The following is a 22,624-nucleotide window of genomic DNA, read 5'->3' on the forward strand; positions in this document are numbered from 1 at the left end:
TAAGACATGGAGCTGCATGACCCCCATCTGAATGGGGAGAATTTCATATGGTTGAGAGATATAAACCACCACAGTGCAGCCAGATTAGATAGATGCTTTTACTCCATGGAATGGGAGGGATCCTTCAAAGACATCATAAAGAAAATACTGCCAGGAGTTATTTCTGACCCCAGTCCCATTTCTTGAATGTGGGAACTAGGAACAAAAGAATGCTTACTTTTAATTTGAGATTTGGTGGATTGAAGTCGAGGGATTCAGTGATCCTAGTCCAAAGCTGGTGGAATGAATTCATGGTACAGGGATGCCCTGACTATAGATTTCGCATTAAGCTAAAGATGCTGAAGCAGAAACTTAAAAGAATGGAGCAAAATAACCTTTGGTGAGTTGCTGATCTTGATCGCACACAAGACACCAGAGAGCTCAATGAAGAGGAGATGATATAAGAGCCACGGTTTTAGTGGAATTGGAGGAGTTGGCCAAGAATGAGGAGTCAAGATGGAGACAGAAGTCCAGGGTACTATTGCTGAAGTAGTAAGACAATAATACCAGATTCTTCCAAAGGATGGCAACAACACACAGGAGTAGGGGTGTTCAGATGAAACCGTGAAACTGAACCAAAGTGATAAACCGAACCAAACCGAAAAAACAACAACTTAGGTTTGGTTTAGTTATAAATCTTAAAAAACCGATAATATTTGGTTTGGTATCGAACAAAAAAAAAAGAACCAAACCGGCAAATATATATATATATATATGTGTGTGTGTGTGTGTGTGTGTGTGTGTGTATTCAATATAGATATTTGGTAGATGTAGATATCCATTTAATATTTTTGTTGCTACACAACCCATATTTATATTTTATAAGAACAAAAGCTGTGACCCATTTTCTCTTTAGCCCATTTAAGCTGAAATAGAATTATAGAAGTGAAGAAAACCCTAGTCTAAAAACTTTTTTCTGTCATCTTCATTGCCGCTAGTCAAAAACTTTTTCCTATCAAGTGGTTTTGCTCATTTAATTTGAAGAAGAGGTGAAGGAAACACTAAATCACATACGGAGAACAAGAAGATCAAAAAATCAGTGCGATTTAAGGTAATTTCATTTTTTGGCTTTGAAACAATAACGTTAATGTGCCAAGGAGAACTGGTGGGAACGTTTTATACTTTTCTAAAAGACAATGACTAAAACTATACGTGAATATCAGTGGCAAATTGCTCAAAGGATTATCCCTTATTACCTATTCTTAATTCTTTTCAGATAGGAACTACTCCTATTCAAAAGGAGGCGGAGACACCAGAAGTAATAGAAGAAAAATCTTCTACAACAGTGCTGGGATGTCGACCAGATGGTAACATCACTCCTGATAATGCTCTTAATCATCCTAAAAAGCAGAAAAGATCAACTACTTGTGATCCTGGTTCTAGATTGTAAGTCATGGCAGGGAAACATCTAAAATTTGGGATTCATTTTCCAAATATAGAGATAAATGGGGTAAGCGTATGGCTAAATGCAACTACTGTACTAAAAACTTTGCTTCCGAAAGTACACACGGGACTTTGACATTATGGACACATTTAAATATGATTTGTCGTAATTCCCCTTTTAGAGTCGATAGAAAGCAATCAACACTCAAGTTGATTAAAAGAGGGGAACAATCAGATAATGCATGCACTTTGGAAAAGGTTGTGTTTAATGTAGAAATTAGAAGAGCCATTATTGAATTTGTCATTATTGATGAACAACCTTTTGAAGTTGTCGAAGGAGAAGGTTTTAAGAGACAAATGGCTATTGGTTTGCCTAATTTTTAATTACCTTCTTGTCTACTGTTGCTAGGCTATGCTTGGAAATATATCAAGAGGAGAAAGAAAAATTAAAAAAGCTTATTTGAAACGCGTATGTCTTACTAGTGACACATGGAAATTTCTCCAAAATTTAACTTATATGGTTACATTGCCCATTGAATTGATGATGAATGTAATTTGCAAAAGAAAATTTTCAACTTTTTCCAAACACCAGACTATAAGGGCGAGACAATTGTCAAGGGGATTGAGGCGTGCTTGTTACATTGGGGGATTGAGAACCTATTCACAGTTACCCTAGATAATGCAACTGCTAATGATGCTGCGATTAAGCACCCGAAGAGGAGGATTGAGGATTGGAAAGGAGTTATCTTAGTAATAAGTTCTTACATGTTAGGTGTAATGTGCATATTCTAAATTTGATTGTAAAAGAAGGGTTAAGTGAACAAAATGAGTCCATTTCCGAGTAAGAAATACTGTGGATTAAGTCCTCTCTTGCGAGATTTGATTCTTCTAAGTCATATGTTGAGAAGGCCAAGATTGACACTCATGATCTTTTGAGCTTAGATGTTGAAACTAGATGGAACTCTACATATGTGGTGTTGGATACATTGTGAAGTTTGAAAAGGCATTTTCAAGAATGTATGATGATGATCATAAGTACTTAAATTATTGTCCGGAGAGTAGTAATATGGGAGGGTATCCATCTGTAGATGATTGGAAGAATGTGAGAGTTTTAATAAGTTCCTTGATATTTTCTACTAGGCCACTTTGAAATTCTGGGGAACTTCTTATTTTACATCCAGTTCTTTTTTCCACGAGCTCTTTAATCTTGAGACCTTTATTCGCAAATTTGTCAAAGTGAAAATTTAATTTTGAGTGCTATGGCTGAGAAGATGAAAGATAAGTTTAGTAAATACTAGGGTACTTTTGAGGATATGAACAAGTTATTATCTGTTGCGGTTGTTTTGGATCCAAGATATAAGTTGAAGTATCTGAAGTTTCATTTTAACAAGGCTTATGGTAGTTTGGAGGGAGCAAAGAGGTCGACTAATGTAATGGATACTTTAACTTGCTTGTGTGATAACTATAATTCTCGTTATGGACTTCTATTGACAATGTTGATGGTCAAACTAGCTTATACGTGAAATGGACTCATTCACTTAACCTTTCTTTTACAATCAAATTTAGAATATGAGCATTACACCTAACATGTAAGAATTCATTTCCTAAGATGACTCCTTTCCCGTCCTCAATCCTCCTCTTCAGGTGCCTAATTGTAACATCATTAGCAGTTGTATTATCTAGGGTAACTGTTAGGTTCTCGATCCCCCAATCTAACAAGCACGCCTCAATCGCTTTGACAATTGTCTCATCCTTATGGTCTGGTCTTTGGAAAAGTTGAGAATTTTCTTTTGCAAATTCCATTCTTCATCAATTCAATGAGCAATGATAACCATATAACTTAAATTTTGGAGAGATGTCCATGTGTCACTAGTAAGACATACGCGTTAATTTCGAATGAGCTTTTTAAACTTTTCTTTCTCCTCTTGATATATTTCCAAGCCTAGCAACAGTAAGACAAGAAGGTAATTCAAAGTTAGACAAAACAATTGCCATTAGTCTCTTAAAGCATCCTCCTTCAACAACTTTAAAAGGTTGTTCATCAATAATAACAAATTCAGCGATGACTCTTTTAGTTTCATTAACATTAAACTCAACCTTTTCCAAAGTGCATGTATTATCTGATTGTTCCCCTCTTTTAAGTGTTAATTGCTTTCTATCAACGACTCTAAAAGGGAAATTACGACCAATCATATTTAAATTTGTCCATAATGTCGAAATCTCCTGTGTACTTTCAGAAGCAAAGTTTTTAGTATAGTAGTTGCGTTTCACCCTACGCTTGCCCCATTTATCTCTATTTTTGGAAAAGTGATCCCAATTTTCAGATGCTTCCTCGCCACGACTTCTAAGGCTAGAACCAGGATCACAAGTAGTTCATATTTTCTCCTTTTTAGGAGGATTAAGGGTACTATGAGGAGTGATGTTACCATGTGGTCGTCCCAGTAATTGTTGTTGAAGATTTTTCTTCAGTTACTTCAGGTGTCTCCACCTCCTTTGAATAGGAGTACTTCCCATCTGAAAAGAATTAAGAATAGGTTATAGGGGATAAACCTTTGAGCAATACGCCACTGATATTCACGTATATGTATTTGTAAAAATCTTCTCCTAAATTAGACAAGCTAGTTAGGAAATTCCTTTTTTACTCGCATCTCAATCTATGAAAAAAAGCTATGAAGAAAAGATCTTCTCTTTGTCATCAATTTTCTCTCTATTCTAGTTTCCTGATAATGATAATAAATACTTGTGAAGTCTTCTAGCTTGAGATAGAATCTTTAGCTGAATAGAGACACAATTCAGCATCATGGGTCAATTTTAGTCATTGTGTTTTAGAAAAGTATGAAACTTTCCCACCAGTTCCCCTTGGCACATTAAGGTTCTTGTTTCAAAGCCAAAAAAGAAATTACCTTAAATCTCAGCTACTTTTTGATCTTCTTGTTCTCCATATGTGATTTATTGTTTCCTTCACCTCTTCTTGAGATTAAATGAGCAAAACCATTTGATAGGGAAAAGTTCTTGACTGACGGCAAGGAAGATGAGAAAAAGAAGTTCTTAGACTAGGAGCCTGTTTGGATGGGCTTATGCCTATAAGCTGTTTGCAGCTTATAAGCTAAAAAAAATAAGTTGGGTAACTTATTTTTTTTGGCTTATAAGCTGTTTTCAGCTTATAAGCTGCTTTAGATAAGCTAAGTCAAATGGGCCCAATTATTTTTTTGACCTTATTTTAAGCACAAAATGACTTTAAGCTGGCCAGCCAAACACTCAAAAAAGCTGAAAACAACTTATAAGCAACTTATAAGCCAATCCAAACGGGCTCTAGGTTTTCTTCACTTTTATAATTCTATTTCAGCTTAAATGGGCTAAAGAGAATGGGACACAACTTTTGTTCTTATAAATCTGGGCTGTGTTGCAATAAAAATATTAAATGAACATCTATATCTATATTTAATACATAGATAATTATATAAATGAGTATATTTGCCGATTTTGGTTCTGTATTTTTTTTGTTCAATACCAAAGCAAATATTGTCGATTTTTTAAAATTTATAGCCAAACCCAAGTCTTTTTTTTTTTTTTTTTTTTTTTTTTTTTTTTTTTGATTTGGTTTTGTTTCACAGTTTCATCTGAACACCCCTACTACAAGTGCTTTATTCCTTCATTGACACCTGAACTGACATAGATAGGCAAGTATGGTAGCTGTGCAGTTAAGGGAAGTTTACAGTTAAGTCAACTTACTGGAATCTAAACAATGAAACCTCCCTGACAGTTTTGTGGTCTTGGAAACTCATATGGAAGATCAAAATTCCTCTCAAAGTTTCCTGCTTCATATAGTTGGTTATTAGAAGAGCTTGCTTAACTCATGAAGTCCTACAAAGAAGAGGCTTTAAGATTTGCTCAAGATGCCTGTTATGTGGAACAAGATGTAGAAAACAATGAGCATCTGTTCTTACATTGCAAGACAACTGTAAATCTATGGTACATGTTCTTTTGTATCCTTGGAATGAGTTGGGTAATATTCAGAACTACTTTTGAGATGCTCATCAATTGGGAGGGAGTGGGTAGAAGAGAGGCAGAGGAAGACAGGTGGCAATGCATCCCAGTATGCATATGGTGGATGGTGTGGAGGGAACTAAACTCAAGGCACTTTGAAGGTAGAAGCAATCACATTCAGAAAATCAAGATGAATTGTCTTAGTAGGCGTTTGGACATGCGGTTTGAAACTATGGTTTGAAACCATGAGATGAAACCAGCATTTGGACATGCATTTCATCTCATGGTTTCAAAACCCAAATCATCCAAAAAGGCATGATTTGGGGTTTCAAACCATGGTTTCAAAAATTTTAAATATAAAATTTGACCCATAAGTTTATATTTTGTAAAAAGAGATCCATAAGTTGGTAGATATTTTTAACAATTACTCCCACCAACCATTTACCAACCTCATTAACTTCCCCCAACCTTTATTTATGTCTACCAACCTCATTACTATTCATGTTAAATTTTTATTTTTATTAAACTAAAGTTTAATCAATTGATGTTGTATTTTTTAGAAAGGCCTTCTAGTAGCGTAGTAATTTTGTTATGAACTATGACTTGCTCATTTAGTAAGATTGTATAAGAATTGGTAATGTTTTGATAGTTTTCACAACTTGTGGGGTTTTTATGTCTATAAGAGAAGATACAACTTAAGATATCCAAATTGCATGTCCAAACATGGTTTGAATGGTTTCAAACCATGTCCAAACGGCCCCTTAGTCTCTTTTATTTTTGGGGGTAAACAAAACCTATGAGGGATACAGAAGTTTTAGTAGATTTCATAGGAAAGTTTAAAGTTTAACTTTTCAGTTCTGGCTCTTTCCGGCGTCTTTTTGAATCTCATATTGTAAATCCCCTCCCCACCATTTTTTGGTGATGGGTTTTTTGTGATATATGAATATAGTCACCTTTATTAAAAAAAGTAGTAGTATTCGAGTCCGTCGAACAAAGTAGATGAAGGTCCTATTATAGGTTAGAGAGTACTGTATGTATTAGAACTCTTTAAAACTTTTAAACCTCCATCTCTATTGCAAGATTTATCTTTATTTACTTCTAATTCATATACAAACTTGGATAATATCAAGTAAATCTCAAACTTCCTTAACAACAAATACGCTTCAATCCCGAACAAGTTGGGGTCGACTATATGAATCCCTACTTCTCCATTTAAGCTCATTGTATATCATCGTCATACTAAACAAAGTAAAAGTGAAAATTAAGTTAAACATATAATAATAATTGTAAAGAATGAATCTTGGGGCCAACACAACCCCAAAAGCTAGCTCATAAGGGGAGGATTGCTCAAGTCCATATAAGGAGACCAATTACCCATCCCACTACCGATGCGTGGCTTCTAACACTCCGCCGCACACCAGACCTAGTTAACTGGAGCGTGGACAATATATTATGGGAGCCCAACATCGGTGAAACAAAGAATTGCGATGGGTGCGGCTCTGATACCATGTAAAGAATGATCTTGGGCCTAACTCAAATCCAAAAGCTAGCTCATGAGGGGAGGATTGCTTAAGTCTATATAAGGAGACCAATTACCCATCCCACTATCGATGTGGGACTTCTAACTATAATAACAATAAGGAGACCAATTACCCCATCCCACTACCGCTGTGGGACTTCTAACTATAATAACAATAAGGAGACCAATTACCCATCCCACTATCGATGTGGGACTTCTAACAACAACAACAACAACTATCGATGTGGGACTTCTAACTATAATAACAATAAGGAGACCAATTACCCCATCCCACTACTGCTGTAGGACTTCTAACTATAATAACAATAAGGAGACCAATTACCCATCCCACTACCGATGTGGGACTTCTAACAACAACAACAACAACAACAACAACAACAACAACAACAACAATGTTAGAAGTTCTCTAACAAGTCTAGAACCTCTTGTCAACTAGTAGATATCACCTATATGGGTCATTTTCTTCCATTGTGCCCTATCTTTATCTAAGTCTGCATTGATACCAAGGATTTGTAGATCTTTTGAGACAATTTCCTTCCATGTGGTTTTAGGTCTACCCTGTAGCCTTTTAACACCTTGACTTACCATATAACATTTCTAGGGTCTAATCTTGTATGACTGCACATCATTTTAGTACCGCATCTTTGCGACACTCATTTTGTGGATATGTTGGGGTTTAGTAGCACAACAATCACTACAATATTACATTGCCGATCTTATAGCTGTTCTATAGAACTTACCTTTCATTATGGTAAGCATCCTTCTATCACATAACACCCCGATAATACTTCTCCTTTTCAACCATCCGGTTTTAATCCTATGAGTAACATCTTCATCTAACATTTCATTCTCTTGAAACAACGATTCTAGATGTCTAAATTGTTTGCATTTGGCACCGCAGTCCCATCTAGTCTCACCTCAACTTCTCTCTTCTCATGGTGACTAAACCTGCAATGCATGTATTTAGTCTTTACTTCTACTTATCCTAAAACCCTTACTCTCTAAAGAGCTTCTCCAGTTCAAGCTTTGGTTGATGCCCTCGTTGGTTTCGTTAATTAACACAGTATCATTAGCAAATAACATACACCATGAGACCTCATCTTATATTGTGTTGATCACTCGTCCATAACTAGGGTAAACAAGGAGGGGCTCAATACCGATCCATGGTGTAAACCCATTGTTATGGAAAACTCCTTTGTATCACCTATTGCTGCTTTCAGGGAGTGACAGCTTCTTCATGCATGTCCTTTATGGCATTTATATTTAATGTGAATTCCTTTCTTCTCCATCACCCACCAAAGGACCTTTTGTGATACTATATCATATGCTTTCTCTAGATAAGTAAACACCATGTGTAGATCTTTTCGCAATGGATTTTCATCAATCTTCTTAGCAAGAATATAGCATCCGTTGTAGATCTACGGGGCATAAATACAAAGTGGTTTTCTTTCACTCTTGTCGTGTTCCTTAGCTATGCTCTATCACTCTGTTCCAGAGTTTCATTGTATGACTCATGAGTTTAATGCCATGATAGATTCGCATAACTTTGAATATCTCCTCTGTTCTTATAAATCGGAATCAGAGTACTCTTCCTCCACTCATCGGTCATCCTACCGCTTCTTAGTATAGCATTGAATAGCTTGGCGAGTCATTCTACTTCGACCTCTCCAAGGCACTTCCATACCTCTATGGGGATACTATCAGGACCACAAGCTTCTCTAGTCCTCATATTTTTCATGGCATCCTTGACCTCTGTCGGCCTAATTCTACGAGTGTAGCTAAATTTTCTACCATTCACAGACGTGTCGAGGTCTAAAATGTTTTGTGGAGGTCTAAAATGTTATCATCTTGGTTCGAGTTGAACAATAGATCAAAATAGTCTCTCAATCTCTCCTTGTACTCGTTATCTCCCGTCAACACTTGTTGAGAATCATCTTTAAACCTTTTTTGCTTACTTATGTCCAATTAAGGAACTTGATGGAGCATTGCAATTACACCTGTTTGTACAGGTTCCAACGCGATATGTTTATTTCTTGTGGGGACATTCGAATTCAACATCTGAAAAATCTGGTGACCAGTTAGTTCATTCTTCAAAATAGATTAAAGCTGCAGTCTTTTTTTAAGTTACAGCATTTTCTTTTGAAGTCGACTGAAAAAACTCACATTGCTTTTTTTTGTTGGGGTGGGGGGTGGGGGGTGGGGGAGGAGTTAGTTTTTATCATGACGATGATATATGAAAAATTGAAAAACCTATAAAGCAGTATAATCTGCAACTTCTGTTGCTGGAAATGTTCTAATTCTGCTACCTGTTTTGTTTCTTTGTCTGTTGTGGAAGATAAAAAACAATTGGTTGTCAGAATGATAGATCATCTATTAGTTGCAAGATAGTTGTAGGTAACCTTTAGACTGTTGTATGTGCAGTGGAGAAGGCATCTCCTTTTTTCTTTCGATTATGGGTTCTGTCCATAGAATTTGGTAATAACTAATCCTCACTAAACATTGTTTGAATGCACATTTAAGTGGATAACCATATCTATATTGAATCTTTCTGCTTCTTTAGAATAACAGCCTCAGATATCACCCTGGATTTGGCCCCACTGTTCCTCAAGATTGCAGTGATTGTGGTAAAAAATTCAATATGGGTGGACCCATATGGTCTGCGCCCATCCATGATCAAGAATGGGTAGCTGCCATACTTGCTGATGTGAAATCTATGAAGGAGCAGTATCCAGCTTATGATCGAATCTGTGCTGTGTTGACATCAATTTCAGAGGTGTGGTTTGCCTATAATTGAATGTATTCTCATTTCACTTCTGTTCATAACACTTTTATATCTGTTTTCATAAGCTGTTTAACTTGAAGAATGATGAAGAATTTCTTGAAAACCTTTGCTAAATTATTTTCATTTTCACTTCTGCTTAACATCTTGAAAATCATGACTCCCACTTTTGAAATCACTAGGCAAGTCACGGAGTCAGTTGATCATTCAACTACCATATATACCCTCATGATTTTGACAAGCGACAGCATTAATTATTTATGCTGCCATGCTCATTGTACCAAATAATCTAAGGAAAGCTGTGATTGACTGTATCGATGGAGAAGCATTTTCAATATTTATCTCTGGAAGGGTGGGGGACTTCTTATCTGCTTGACGTCTTATAGGATGCCTAACTGATGTAGTGTACTTGTTTGCAGGAATTACCTGATGCTCCTCTATTTCTGAGTTTGCACAATATATCTGCAACACTGAAATGCACTTCTCCCTCAGCAGTTATGTTTCGCTCTGCTGTAACCAATGCAGGATATCGTACATCGGGGACTCATGTGAATCCTTTGGGATTGAAAACAGATGCGCCTATGCATACCATTTGGGATATCATGCGTTGCTGGGTAACTGTACCTTGTTTGCTTGTTTCTGTCAGCTCTTTTTTCTTAGCCTTAAATAAGAAAAAAGAGAAGAAAAAAAAAAATGAAAGAAAAAATAGCCATGAAGAATAAAGGAAAAGTAATAACACTTCATTGCGGAGTTTCTGTATAATAACTTGACTTGTGTCAGATTGTTTCTGTTGTAGAGTCTAATCTAATACTCCCTCTGTCCCAAAAAGATTGTCCTCTTTTTCTTTTTAATCTGTCCCAAAAAGATTGTCCCCTTTCTATATTTAGAAACAATTTAACTTTATGAGATGATTTACAGCCACACAAATATCTAAGGCTTGTTTTGGACCACACATTTCAAAAGTCTTCCTTTATTTCTTAAACTTTGTGCCAAGTCAAAAGAGGACAATCTTTTTGGGACGGAGGGAGTAGTTACTATAAATAATCATTTGCTTGCTTTTCATGTTAATAGTTTTTGTATGCTTTGTGAGTAAAAGAAGTACTAAAATTCTTTCTGCAGGTCAAAAATCATCCCGTGAAAGCTCAATCATCTAACCATCCTGGAAGTGTGATTCTTGCCAAGGAACCTATTCTGCAGGTGAACTTTGACCTTATGTTTCCTAAGCAATTTACTGCTTAATGCCAGAACACTAACTCCAAGCTCTTTTTTTTTTTTAAAAAATCTTCTTATTTTCTGTTCTGTATTCTGCTATTATACATTGGTGTGATAGGATAGTTTCGTATCCTAGTTTATTGAATTTGTCGAATATACTATTCAAAAGCTAGTTAGGAGTATAGAATAAGGACCAGCTTTCTATATTCTTAACCTGCAACATTTGCAGCAATGTTTGGTCATGGATTGAGGCATTCCAGTTTCATGATTCTCGCTCAAAATCTCATAAGACATTTGCTTCCCTAGAATTCAAATGTCAGGCCATTATCTGAGTGCAGCATTACGAGAATTGCTACATCACTTTTCCATTCTTGTTACAAAGTTACCACGATTCGAATTTTGAATTATTTGATGACAATCTTGCCATCATGTACTCCTTTATTTTTCCTTTTCTGATAACCGTGGTATCCGGACTAGCATGCACGCACCTGCCACCTCCCACAAGCAACAGGTAGCAGAACCTGTCCACCAAGAGGAATTTGTATCCACTAGCGTATGTAGCATATTAGTTATGGGTTCAATTGAACCCCTAACTTTCGACACAGAGCATAAATTTATTTGTAAAAATTTATAAAAATTGCAATAAATAGTAGATATGAACCCATAACTTTAAAAATATAATGAGTTCAATGCTAATAATCTTAAAATTGAACCCATAAAGTTTAAATCCTGGATTTGCCTTTGCTTGTATCTCATCTTCATGTTCATTTCAGGCTAATTTTGCTCAGACTGTTGCATCCCTTAGCAAGGCAAAGGTCAAGAAGGTTGCTCGTTTCCTTCCTAATCCCGAAAAGCATTGGGGCCCAAAACTCAGGGCAAGTCGACAGATTACCGGTAAGCATGTGTCTCTTTTGGGTACCAAAGCAGTAAATGTATTGAGCAACCAAGTGTAAGAAAACTGAAGATCCTAATTCATAAATTATGTTGTGGCCTTGTTGGCTTAGCTAAAACCACCCTGGAGCCAGTTTATCCTCTCATATATGTTTCTTCTTCTGCATTTTCTTGCAGAGAGGATTCTGAAAATGCTTGTAGGAATCAGGAGGTGATATTTCGTTTGTGTCCCTTTTTTGAATCTTAAAGGAGGTAAGCTATCTCTTTTTTCTTTTTCCCTTTATTACCTTCTGGTTTATCTTTTAATTTAGTCCAAGGTAATAATTTCCCATGTTGCCTGAACTCTCCAAAACCACTGCAGCACGGTGTTGTATTCTCAAAAGGCGCACTACTTTTGAAGGATCGGGTATGCACCCGGTGACATTTTTTAAGAGTCCAAGCAACATAGCTAATTTCTTTGTATTTTGTTTCTTCCTTTCCATTCATTTTCTCAAGAAAAAGGAGTACTACCATGTAAAATAGCTAACCCTATTGTCATACTGGCAATAGTTGTTATGACTTGATCCATGCTGTTTCAGCTGCTAAGCTGCACTAACTGTTGTTTCCAACAAATGAGAGAAAAGAAGATTTCAAACCTTGATAACTTGGTTATCGTTGGGACTGTTTCTCTCCGTTATTTTCTGCTCTTACTAGTTCTACAAGGTATAGATTTAGTTAATCTCTTCTGGCGTTTTAATCGCTAATATCAACATTCTGCTAGCAAAGTAAAAAGGGGTTTTCTGGGAGTTGAGTGTTGAGGGAGGGGTGTGTGTTGGCATAGATTAGGTTAATGAAGGCTGCAAACGGAGTAGATAATAATGCAGTGAAGTTTGAAAGGGAAAGTATTGTTTTGTAATAAAGGGCAGTCCAGTTCACTAAACTCCCACCATGCAAGGGGTCTGGGGAAGGGCCGTAAAATATTGGGTCTATTGCACGTAGTCTTACTGTGTATTTCTGCAAGAGATTGTTTTCATGGCTTGAATCTATTATCTTCTGGTCACCCAGAATAACAGGGACAATGAAGGAGCAATTTCCGTTGTCATCCTTGTTCTAACATTCAACTTTTATAACAAAGCAAAAAGCATATGGTATCATTCTCATTACAAGTTTAAGACTAGAAAGCTAGGGTAGACCAGAATGAAGGCCTGTGCTATGGCTAATAGTACTCTACTAGAAAACAATGGAGGAGAATCGCATCTATTGATATCATCCCCTTATTCATTTTGATCAACCTAGAACTCAAGTTAGCCCGGTGCACAAAACATCCCGCGTTAGTAGGGTCCGGGGAAGAGCCGCACCCCAAAGGTGTGTGATGTAGTAATGCAAGCATTAGTAGCTGCTTTCACGGCTTGAATTCAAAAAGAAAATATTAAAACAATAACTACAAAATTAAGTAAATCCAAGACTATTAATACTGCAAACTAAAGTGTTGCAAGTAGTGATTGGAATTTTCATTTGGAAGAATCTTTAGTAGCTGGGTTGAGCTCATCCCAAGCTTCAATCCAAGTAACCATTGCCTCTGAAAGCTTCAAAAAATAGGGGTCTATTTTGCCAAGTTTTTCTTTGACCATCCTAGTAAGTTCAAGATAGCATTTTTGCACAGAAGTAGACTCCTTTGAGAGAGTTAATGTCTGGAAAAATGGAATGATCTCTTCTTGCCAGAAAATCCCATTGTATTCTTTCGTCAAGTTCACAAATGGATTGCTAGCTTTGCTGTGACAGATGTAGGGTAAGCCAGTCTTGATTCCTAATCCCAAATGATCACATATTACCTGCAAATTGTTTAATTAATACACAATCATTTAACTCGAGCTTCCAACTAAAAGATAGCACAGTGGTCCATACTATCTGTCTTTTAAGGTTTTTGCACTTCCTTAAGGGAGTTATTTAATAGTCTTAATCTTAAAAGTATTTGTTTAAATCACAGGCGATTTATCTCTCCTTGAACATCTCATTTAATTATATATTTTGGAATAGTATAGGTAGATTTGAAAAAAAGTATATAAGTAACTTTTAGTTTTTCTAAAATGTCAATTAAATTTAGAACAATTTTGATTTGTCGAAACAACTAATATTTGGGACTGAAGAGTACTATTTCTTCTGTCCATAAGTATTTCACTTTTCCCTTCTAGAGTGTAAAAGACGAGTGAAATATAATTGACAATGCAAAAATTATATCTTTTGTCGTTTTGTTGTTATAAGAAAAAGCCGCAACTTATGGAAATTTCCGTGTAAGTAACGAAATTCTAAATTTCTATTTAAGAAAGAATTAATGTAGTGTAATTTAGCTTTAATATCAATCAAATTAACTCTACGTGAGTGAAAAGTATCAAGCAATTTTGATGAGGTAATGATATATTTCAAAAAGACTTAATACATTGATAGCCCCTTAAACTTGTTAGTAAGTTTCATTTAGACACTCGAATTGAATACTTAAATATATAATAAAGTGTTCTTATTAGATATTTTTTATTTAAAGTTTGAAAAAACTTTTGCGCGTGCTTTCAAATTTTCATTAGGTACATAAGTTAACCACTTAAATATGTCATTCCTTTAACTATACATATTATCTTCAGTTGGTGCCAAATAAAGTGTTCAGATGCTCAATTAGAAGAAACTGTAGTTCGAGTGTCTAAGTGATATTCGCTCAACTAGAATAAGTTGTAGTTCCAGTGTATTCAGTGATGTTTACTGTCAAATTTAAGAGACTAACCGATGTATCAAGCCAAACAAAATTATTAACAGGGGTGAGGCAAACCTTGGAGCACCAACCAGCCCACATATCATCGTAACGCCCAATAGGTTGACCATCTCCCATGAGTCCAAAGTACATAGCAGGGCCAATAAGATCACGATCAAATGCAAGATTCATTCCACACATTGGAAAAAGGGTACCCTACTACCCTTTGGGATTGTCAATACCATATCTACATACCTGTGAAAAAACTAGAACTTCAATTTCTTGAACCAAACTTTTAGTCGCCCAAAGTAATGAAGGAAAGAGTTACGTTTTAATGCGCTAACATAATAATTCTCATACAATTAGTTCATCTAAAATGTAGTATTAGTTACAAGTAGACCTTAATAATTAGTATTAGTCTCTATTTATGTGCATAATTAATACTCCTTCTGTTTCATTTTAAGTGAACCTATTTTTTTATTAGTTCGTGCAAAAAAAAAAAGACCTATTTCTATATTTGGAAACAATTTATTATTATGCAATGACTTATAGCCACACAAAATATATGTGAGTACTCATTTAACACTACAAGTTTAAAAATCTTCTTTTCTTTTTTAAACTTTGTGCCCAGTCAAATAGGTTCACATAAATTAAAACGGATGTAGTATGTAATTTATATTCAAATCAAGAAATTTTATGCGCTCATATTATAAAATTAATACATCGATCAAGAAAAGCAAGAACATATGTATCTTGGAATGTTTTTGTTTCTGTTGTGAACTTAAAACTTTGAAAAGAGATTTATTGCTTTTGTAGGCCACACTATATAAAAGGAAATAATAATGTTGTTCATTAATTAAAAAGCTATTTCATTCCTAACGTCACCATACAAGGTAATACTAGAGTTCTTTAATTAGTCAACTAGAAAGGTCAAACAATGAATAAAAAACAACGAAGTTCGAAAAGTTAATCGTAATTGAAATTTTACCACCATGAGATACACTTGCAAAGAATTAAAAAGGTCGATCAGTATTCCGTCCTGCAGTTTTGTGCTTTTATAATAGTATATACACATAGAGATTAAATATATAATTACTTGATAACATGTAAACATAGTATATGGTAAATTGCATGTTTTAAAACTATGTTACTCATACTCTCTAAAAATGTGTCGCATCCGTGTCGGATCCTCCAAAAAACACTTCTTTTGGAGTATCAGATAAACAACAGGTGACCTTTTTGAAGAGTCGGAGCAACATAGCTTTAAAGTACAACAAAAAGTATAGAAAATCTTTGCACTCTAAATATAAATTCTAAAAGAAGAACAAACCTAGTGTTCCTCTCAAGAGGTTTAACAAGCTGAGTAGGTGCATCATAATCAGGGATATTTAGCCATAGTCCATGGGAAACTGCTGTTGGCACACCCTCACGAAGGCTAAAAGGGTAACCACGCACAAAATCAGCTCCATCTCTGAATGGATCATACAATGTGTTGAAGAAAAAGGGAGTTGATCGGCACAAAAGGTTCAGTATGTGCTGTTCCCGTGCGTTTATATCTTTTCCAGTTGGATCCTTTGCAACCTATGTTGAGAATCAAAGATTACAACAACAATTAACCCAGTATAATCCACCAGGTGGGGTTCGGGGAGGGTAGAGCGTACGCAGACCTTATCCCTATCTTGTAAAGGTAGAGAGGCTGTTTCCGATAGAACCTCGACTCAAGAAAGATGAAAATGCAATAGTAATCACAGTAACAACAGCAAGATAAACCAGCAGGTAACCCTAGAGATCTAAGAATAAGCAGACGTAAAAAACTATTGATACTCCTGGTACAGAAAAGAGATTCGTGCGGCAACCTACCAACCCTCTACCCTGCTGCTCGACTTCCGCAACAGTCTACCAAGGGTCATGTCTTCGGTAAGCTGAAGTTGCGCCATATCTTGCCTAATCACCTCTCCCCAAGATTTTTTAGGCCTACTTCTCCCTCTCGTCAGGCCCACCACGGCCAACCTCTCACACCTCGTCATTGGAGCCTCTGCACATGCATGTCCGAACCATCTCAACCTCCCTTCTCGCAACTTATACTCCACACTCCCACCTTATCCCGAATCACTTCATTCCTAATCTTATCTTGCTTGGTATGCCTACACATCCATTCATGATGCTGATTAATTAAGGTAAATATTTATTAATCAATAGACACTCATTCAATAAATAAATAAATTAAAAGGATTCGGTGAACTAAAATAGTAAAAAGAGTCATTTGGCACAGCTTCGCCCGCAATATTCATTAAGTACTACTAAAAATAGGAGTTAGTGACAAACAAATGTTGTAGCTAAATAGAAAAATTCGTCGTTAATTCTGTTTAACAATAGATTAGGGATAGATTATTTAAAGATTATGTTAGCTACAGAATAGCGACAAAATTCGTAATTAATTTCAATCTTGTTTTTTTTTTTTTTTTTAGATATACACATATATGTAAATAATATAGTGCTTTAAAAATTACGCGTATATATATATATATGATAGATGGATATATAATGTTTGAACCTAATACAGAATAAACCTTAATTTGGAACACAATAAAATCTCAGAACCTCTATAGTTCCGAATCAACTCACATGCAGGTAGAGATATGATAATAGTCCGTCATCGTTTGTCAATATCTGCTAGCATGCATTATATTCCCATGAGCTTTCAAAGATCTAAACTTCACTCCAATGCAGAACAAAAAAAACAAAAAAGATAGAATGTCCTACTTCTTCCGTCCTTTTCTATGTGATGGTATTACTATTTGCGGAGTTGAATAATTTTTTCTTTAACTACAACTTTCTCTAACTTCTTTTAAATATTTTGAATCATTAGCTATATTGACTTGTGATACTTTCCGTGTAGTTTTCAAATATATAATTTTACTATACCCGAGCTTATAATCAAAATGAAGTGTTTTAATCCTCAAACTTTGAACCCCTTCACATTAATTAAGACAAAGAGAGTAATATTAGAAACGAAGGGGTGGGGTAAGTGGACTCACAAAGCAGTCATCATCAATAGTGTAGATATACTTCTTCTTGGAAATCATGTAACCAAAGCATCGACAAGCAGAGTCCTTGAAGGAAATACAAGATGCCTTAGGACCCAGAATCCTATTTAAATCATTACGATTGGAAAGCTCATAATCAAATCCATCAGGGACCATAATGGTCTTTGATGGATCACCATCTTGTACAATAATAAGATGATATGGTTGAAAAAAAGGCCTCCACATTTCAAGAAAATCCAAGTTTCTAATTGTAGGTATCACAATGTCTAGCTCATCTTTCAAGGGAGGTGAAACTGAGGCCGTGGTAGGGACCAATAATAATTAATTTGTGAAAATTATGAGTGTTTTAGTTTAGTAAAGGAAAGAGAGAATATAACAATGGGGGTGAGAGAGATAAAGAAGAAGAGCTTTTATAGATATACAAGAAAAAAGACGTGTGGAGTGGAAAGGTGGTGTATTATACGGTCGGGGACTTGTTCAAAGGAGACGTTCCCTCAATCTGCGGTGTTAGTGACATACGATAAAATTGGAACGACATAAAAAAATGACTGGGATTACTAAATATGGATGATATGCACAAATCGAATAATGGTTCATTTCATGTATTGGTTGGATCTTGTCTTTTGGGGAAATAGTTAATACTTATGAGAAAGTGTTGTCCCTACTATTTTTTAGCAAAACATTTGATCCATATGTATGTCACGACCAAATCAGAGGGCCATGACAGGTACCCCCACCTAACCTACCGAACACCTCTTGACATACAACTCATAACCATATCTGGGTGGACCACAAAGATAACTCATAATTATCATAATCTGTAAGGGCATGAGTCCACAAGTTAAATGCATATCTATTCAATCATAATCAACTATGCTCATATGCGCAAGCCGACAAGGCTGCTAAAATGATATACAAAAATATGAACTGATGAGGTTACAACACATCTAACTATATACATCTGTCTACGAGCCTCTACATGGAGTGCATAGAATAAGGACAGGACATGACCCTGCCATGCCCATATATACACAAAAGAATACTACCAGCTGAACTGTAGCTCCAGGACAAATGGAGCGCTCTTGTAATGTTGTTGATGAAGCAGTCTAGGGGTCTGGCCCGTCTCCCTGTCTACCTGCGGGCATGAACGCATCGTCCATAACAAAAGAACGCCAATACGAATAATGTACTGAGTATGTAAGGCATGAATAACAACATAATAAAAGTATGAGATAGGAGAAATAACTTGTACATCTGTTTGCTTCTTAAGGCGGATATCATGCATGCTTATCTTTTAAAAAAAAAACATTTTCATACATACATACATACTATAAATGTTAGTGCTGCGGAACATGCAGCCCGATCCATATATCATATTATCCCGCGTCCGGGGTAACATTATAATCTGCCCACTGCAGTGGTGTGCACATCTACATGCCTGCCCGGCCGACTATAGTGCGGCGCGGTGTGAGAAAATATATACATGTATATATGAAGCATGCATGAGAGCCCAAATGAAAGGTATAAATCTATCGGAGTGACGTAAGGTCGGTAGACCTTCGATTTCTATTTTGGAATCATCATCATTGCTATATTTCACCTTGAAAGAACAACTACCATAAGGTGAGATCAACAATAATGAATAAAACCAATAATCATGGAACAAACTCAATAATATCATAGGAACATCAAGAACCATAAGCTTTGAATCTCTAGAAATGTACCCATCATCATCATGAAGGACATTTAACAATGATATCATAAAAACCTAGAGATTCATAAGCTTGTAGTATTCTTTAGGAATAAGGATATTATGGATATTGTGTGTAGGTTCACAATAAGGAATCATTCCTTAAGAAATAAAAGGCCAGCCTTAACATACCTTGTCTCCTTAGTATACGGATCCCACGAGTCCTCGTACGCTTTACGAATAATTACCTACTGTAAACGAAGTATCCATATCAACATGGGTTCATAACTTATAAGGGAACTCATTTAGACATTTTGTCGAACACCTTATGTGCATAAGATTCATGTAACTTGTTTTACTTGATCCTATACATATTTTAGGCACCACCAACTCTTCACTAGCTCTCTTCCATCTTCCCAACTCATTTAACAATCCAACATCTTCATAGTACAACTCTATTTGCATAACCAGCCCAACAACATCACAGCCATATCAAGTCTAGAAAAATTCATGACTCAAACATAGCTAAGAACAAGTTCTAGCACAATTAAACTTTACTTTCACATGTTCTTCTTCCCTTAACTTGTGTGAAGGCCAAATGATACTATAAACCTGAAGATGGAGTAATAATCTTACCTTCAATCACAAGGATCACTCTAAATTCGAAATTCCTTCACCTCCAAGAAGTCTCCAAATTAAGCACCACAAGGAGAAGAACAATCTAATGATGATCATGGAATTCTTTATGTTAAAATCACTTGGTTTGTCTTTGATTTTGGTCTTAGATCATGTGAGGACTTGTAGAGAGAGTTTTGGAAGTGTCTAGGTCCAAAATTGTGAAATAATGAGTGAGGGTCAAATTGGGTCTATTTATAGTAAGTCTAGAAAATTCTGGACCGACACAACCTGCAGTGAGGTTTGTGGCGTCGCATAGCGTGCTCTGACAGCCGCATATCATGTTGCAGACCTTGCAAAATCATTAAGTTTTTTTGTCACACTATGCTGCACACTCTGAGTCTCTCAAAACATGTTCTGCGTCTCGCAGAGTGTGCTCTGAGAGCCACATATTGCGCCATAATGTGACACTTTGTCGAACTTTCGCTGAAACTTAACTCCAATGATCCGACAAGTCTTGGACCTTCCCGAAGCTTACTAAACATGATTTTACTCTCTTATATACTTAAGATGGACATGTCTATCCTCATGACCTTGAAAAATTTGTCCTGCTTCCCAAACTAGGACAACTAGTACTCGGCGAAACTCAACGTACAAAAATGTGAGGTGTAACATCCTTCCCCCGTTAGAAACATTAATCCTTGAATGTTAAACTCTTAGGGATTCTACAAAAATTTCACCAGAGTTTCCTCTGTAACTATACCACTACCATCCTGTCACAACAACCCAAAATATACAATGCCTCACAGGGCAACAACAACAACAATAATGGCCCCATACGACCAAGAAATCATAAAAGAAAGCATTACGCTTGCGTACCCGAAAACAATGGTGTCTCTGTATGAACCTTCTCTGGGAGTGGGAACAAATGTGGATACCTAGACTTCATATCTTCCTCAGCTTCCCAAGTCATTTCTTCCCTATTATTGTTTCTCCATAGAACTTTAGCTGAAGCTACATCTTTAGTTCTTAATCTCCGAACTTGTCTATCTAGGATTGCAATGGGAACTTCTTCGTAGGATAATTGTTCGATGACCTGGACATCATCCACAGGTACAATTCTAGAATGATTTCCAATGCACTTGCGAAGCATTGATACATGGAAGACCGGATCGACTGACTCCAAGTCTAAAGGTAGATCTAACTCATAGGCTACTTGGACCACTTTGCGTACAATCCTGTAAGGCCCAATATACCGAGGACTAAGCTTACCCTTTCTGCCAAATCTCATGACGCCCTTCATAGGTGATACCTTCAAGAATACCCAATCATTAACTTGGAATTCTAAGTCTCGTTGCCGATTATCTGCATAAGACTTCTGACGACTCTGAGCTGTCAATAATCGATCTTGAATAAGCTTGACCTTTTCCACTGGTTGCTGGATTAAATCTAGCCCTATTAACTTAGTCTCTCCTACTTCGAACCATCCAATTGGTGATCTACACTTGCGCCCATATAAAGCTTCATACGGGGCCATCTGGATACTGGAATGGTAACTATTGTTATATGCAAACTCAATGAGCGGCAAATGATCATCCCAACTACCTTCGAAGTCTAACACGCATGCCCGTAGCATATCTTCGAGAGTCTGAATGGTACGCTCAGCTTGTCTATCAGTCTGGGGGTGAAATATTGTGCTAAGGCTCACCTGAGTTCCCAAACCCTCTTGGAAAGACTTCCATAAGTTAGTTGTAAACTGCGTACCTCTGTCAGAGATAATGGATACCGGAACACCATGGAGTCGTACTATCTCCTTGATATAAATCTTTGCATAATCTTCAGTTGAATATGTAGTTCTGATAGGCAGAAAATGAGCCGATTTTGTAAGTCTATCCATAATTACCCATATGGAATCATACTTCCGCTGAGAACGAGGTAAGCCTGTAATGAAATCCATATTAATTACTTTCCATTTCCAATTTGGAATTTCCATAGCCTGCAACAATCCCCCAGGCTTCTGATGCTCGATCTTTACTTGCGGACAATTAGGACAATGAGTTACGAACTCTGCTATGTCTCTCTTCATTCTGTCCCACCAATAAATCAACTTAATATCATAATACATCTTCGTCACCCCCGAATGAATAGAATAACAGGAACAATGGGCTTCTTCCAAAATCAGGTAACGTAACCTTGCAACATCAGGAACACATAGTCTACCTCGGTACCTGAGAACTCTATCTGTAGAAGTCTCAAATGACGACTTATTCTTCTGAGGGAATGTGTCTCTATAATGAACTAACATGGGATCCTCATACTGGCGCTCTTTCACCTCAACTACTAAAGACGAGACAGCTGAATCCTGAACAGTGACTCCTGTATCGCCCGAATCCCATAATCGGAATCCTAGGCTAGCCAACTGCTGGAGCCCACGAGCTAGCTCTCTTTTCTCTGGTTGAACGTCACATAAACTACCTATGGATTTGCGGCTAAGAGCATCAACTACCACATTCGCCTTTCCAGGATGATATAAAATACTAATATCATAATCTTTCAATAGCTCCAACCATCGCCTTTGCCGTAAATTCAACTCTTTCCGTTTGAAAATATATTAGAGTTGAAAATATATTAGAGACTCTTGTGGTCTGTATAGATATCAACATGAATGTCATACTAATAATGCCTCCACATCTTCAATGCATGAATCACCACAGCCAACTCT

At 36.5% G+C, this 22,624-nt stretch overlaps 1 protein-coding gene and 1 pseudogene across 1 annotated transcript; one reads left to right on the forward strand and one right to left on the reverse strand.

Annotated features, from left to right (window-relative positions):
• The first annotated feature begins 911 nt into the window (after window positions 1-911).
• Window positions 912-12,468, forward strand: LOC132618900 (tRNA (guanine(26)-N(2))-dimethyltransferase 1-like). Its single transcript, XM_060333895.1, has 8 exons — window positions 912-1,090; window positions 1,256-5,570; window positions 9,510-9,722; window positions 10,148-10,342; window positions 10,848-10,925; window positions 11,714-11,834; window positions 12,009-12,083; window positions 12,193-12,468. The coding sequence occupies exons 3-7, from the start codon at window positions 9,588-9,590 to the stop codon at window positions 12,044-12,046; spliced, it is 567 nt and encodes a 188-aa protein (XP_060189878.1). The 5' UTR covers window positions 912-1,090; window positions 1,256-5,570; window positions 9,510-9,587; the 3' UTR covers window positions 12,047-12,083; window positions 12,193-12,468.
• A 426-nt stretch (window positions 12,469-12,894) lies between these two features.
• Window positions 12,895-17,961, reverse strand: LOC132618899 (probable UDP-arabinopyranose mutase 1; annotated as a pseudogene).
• Window positions 17,962-22,624: the final 4,663 nt, after the last annotated feature.

This window comes from Lycium barbarum, chromosome 11 (assembly GCF_019175385.1).
Source record: "Lycium barbarum isolate Lr01 chromosome 11, ASM1917538v2, whole genome shotgun sequence".
Classification (NCBI taxonomy): domain Eukaryota; kingdom Viridiplantae; phylum Streptophyta; class Magnoliopsida; order Solanales; family Solanaceae; genus Lycium; species Lycium barbarum.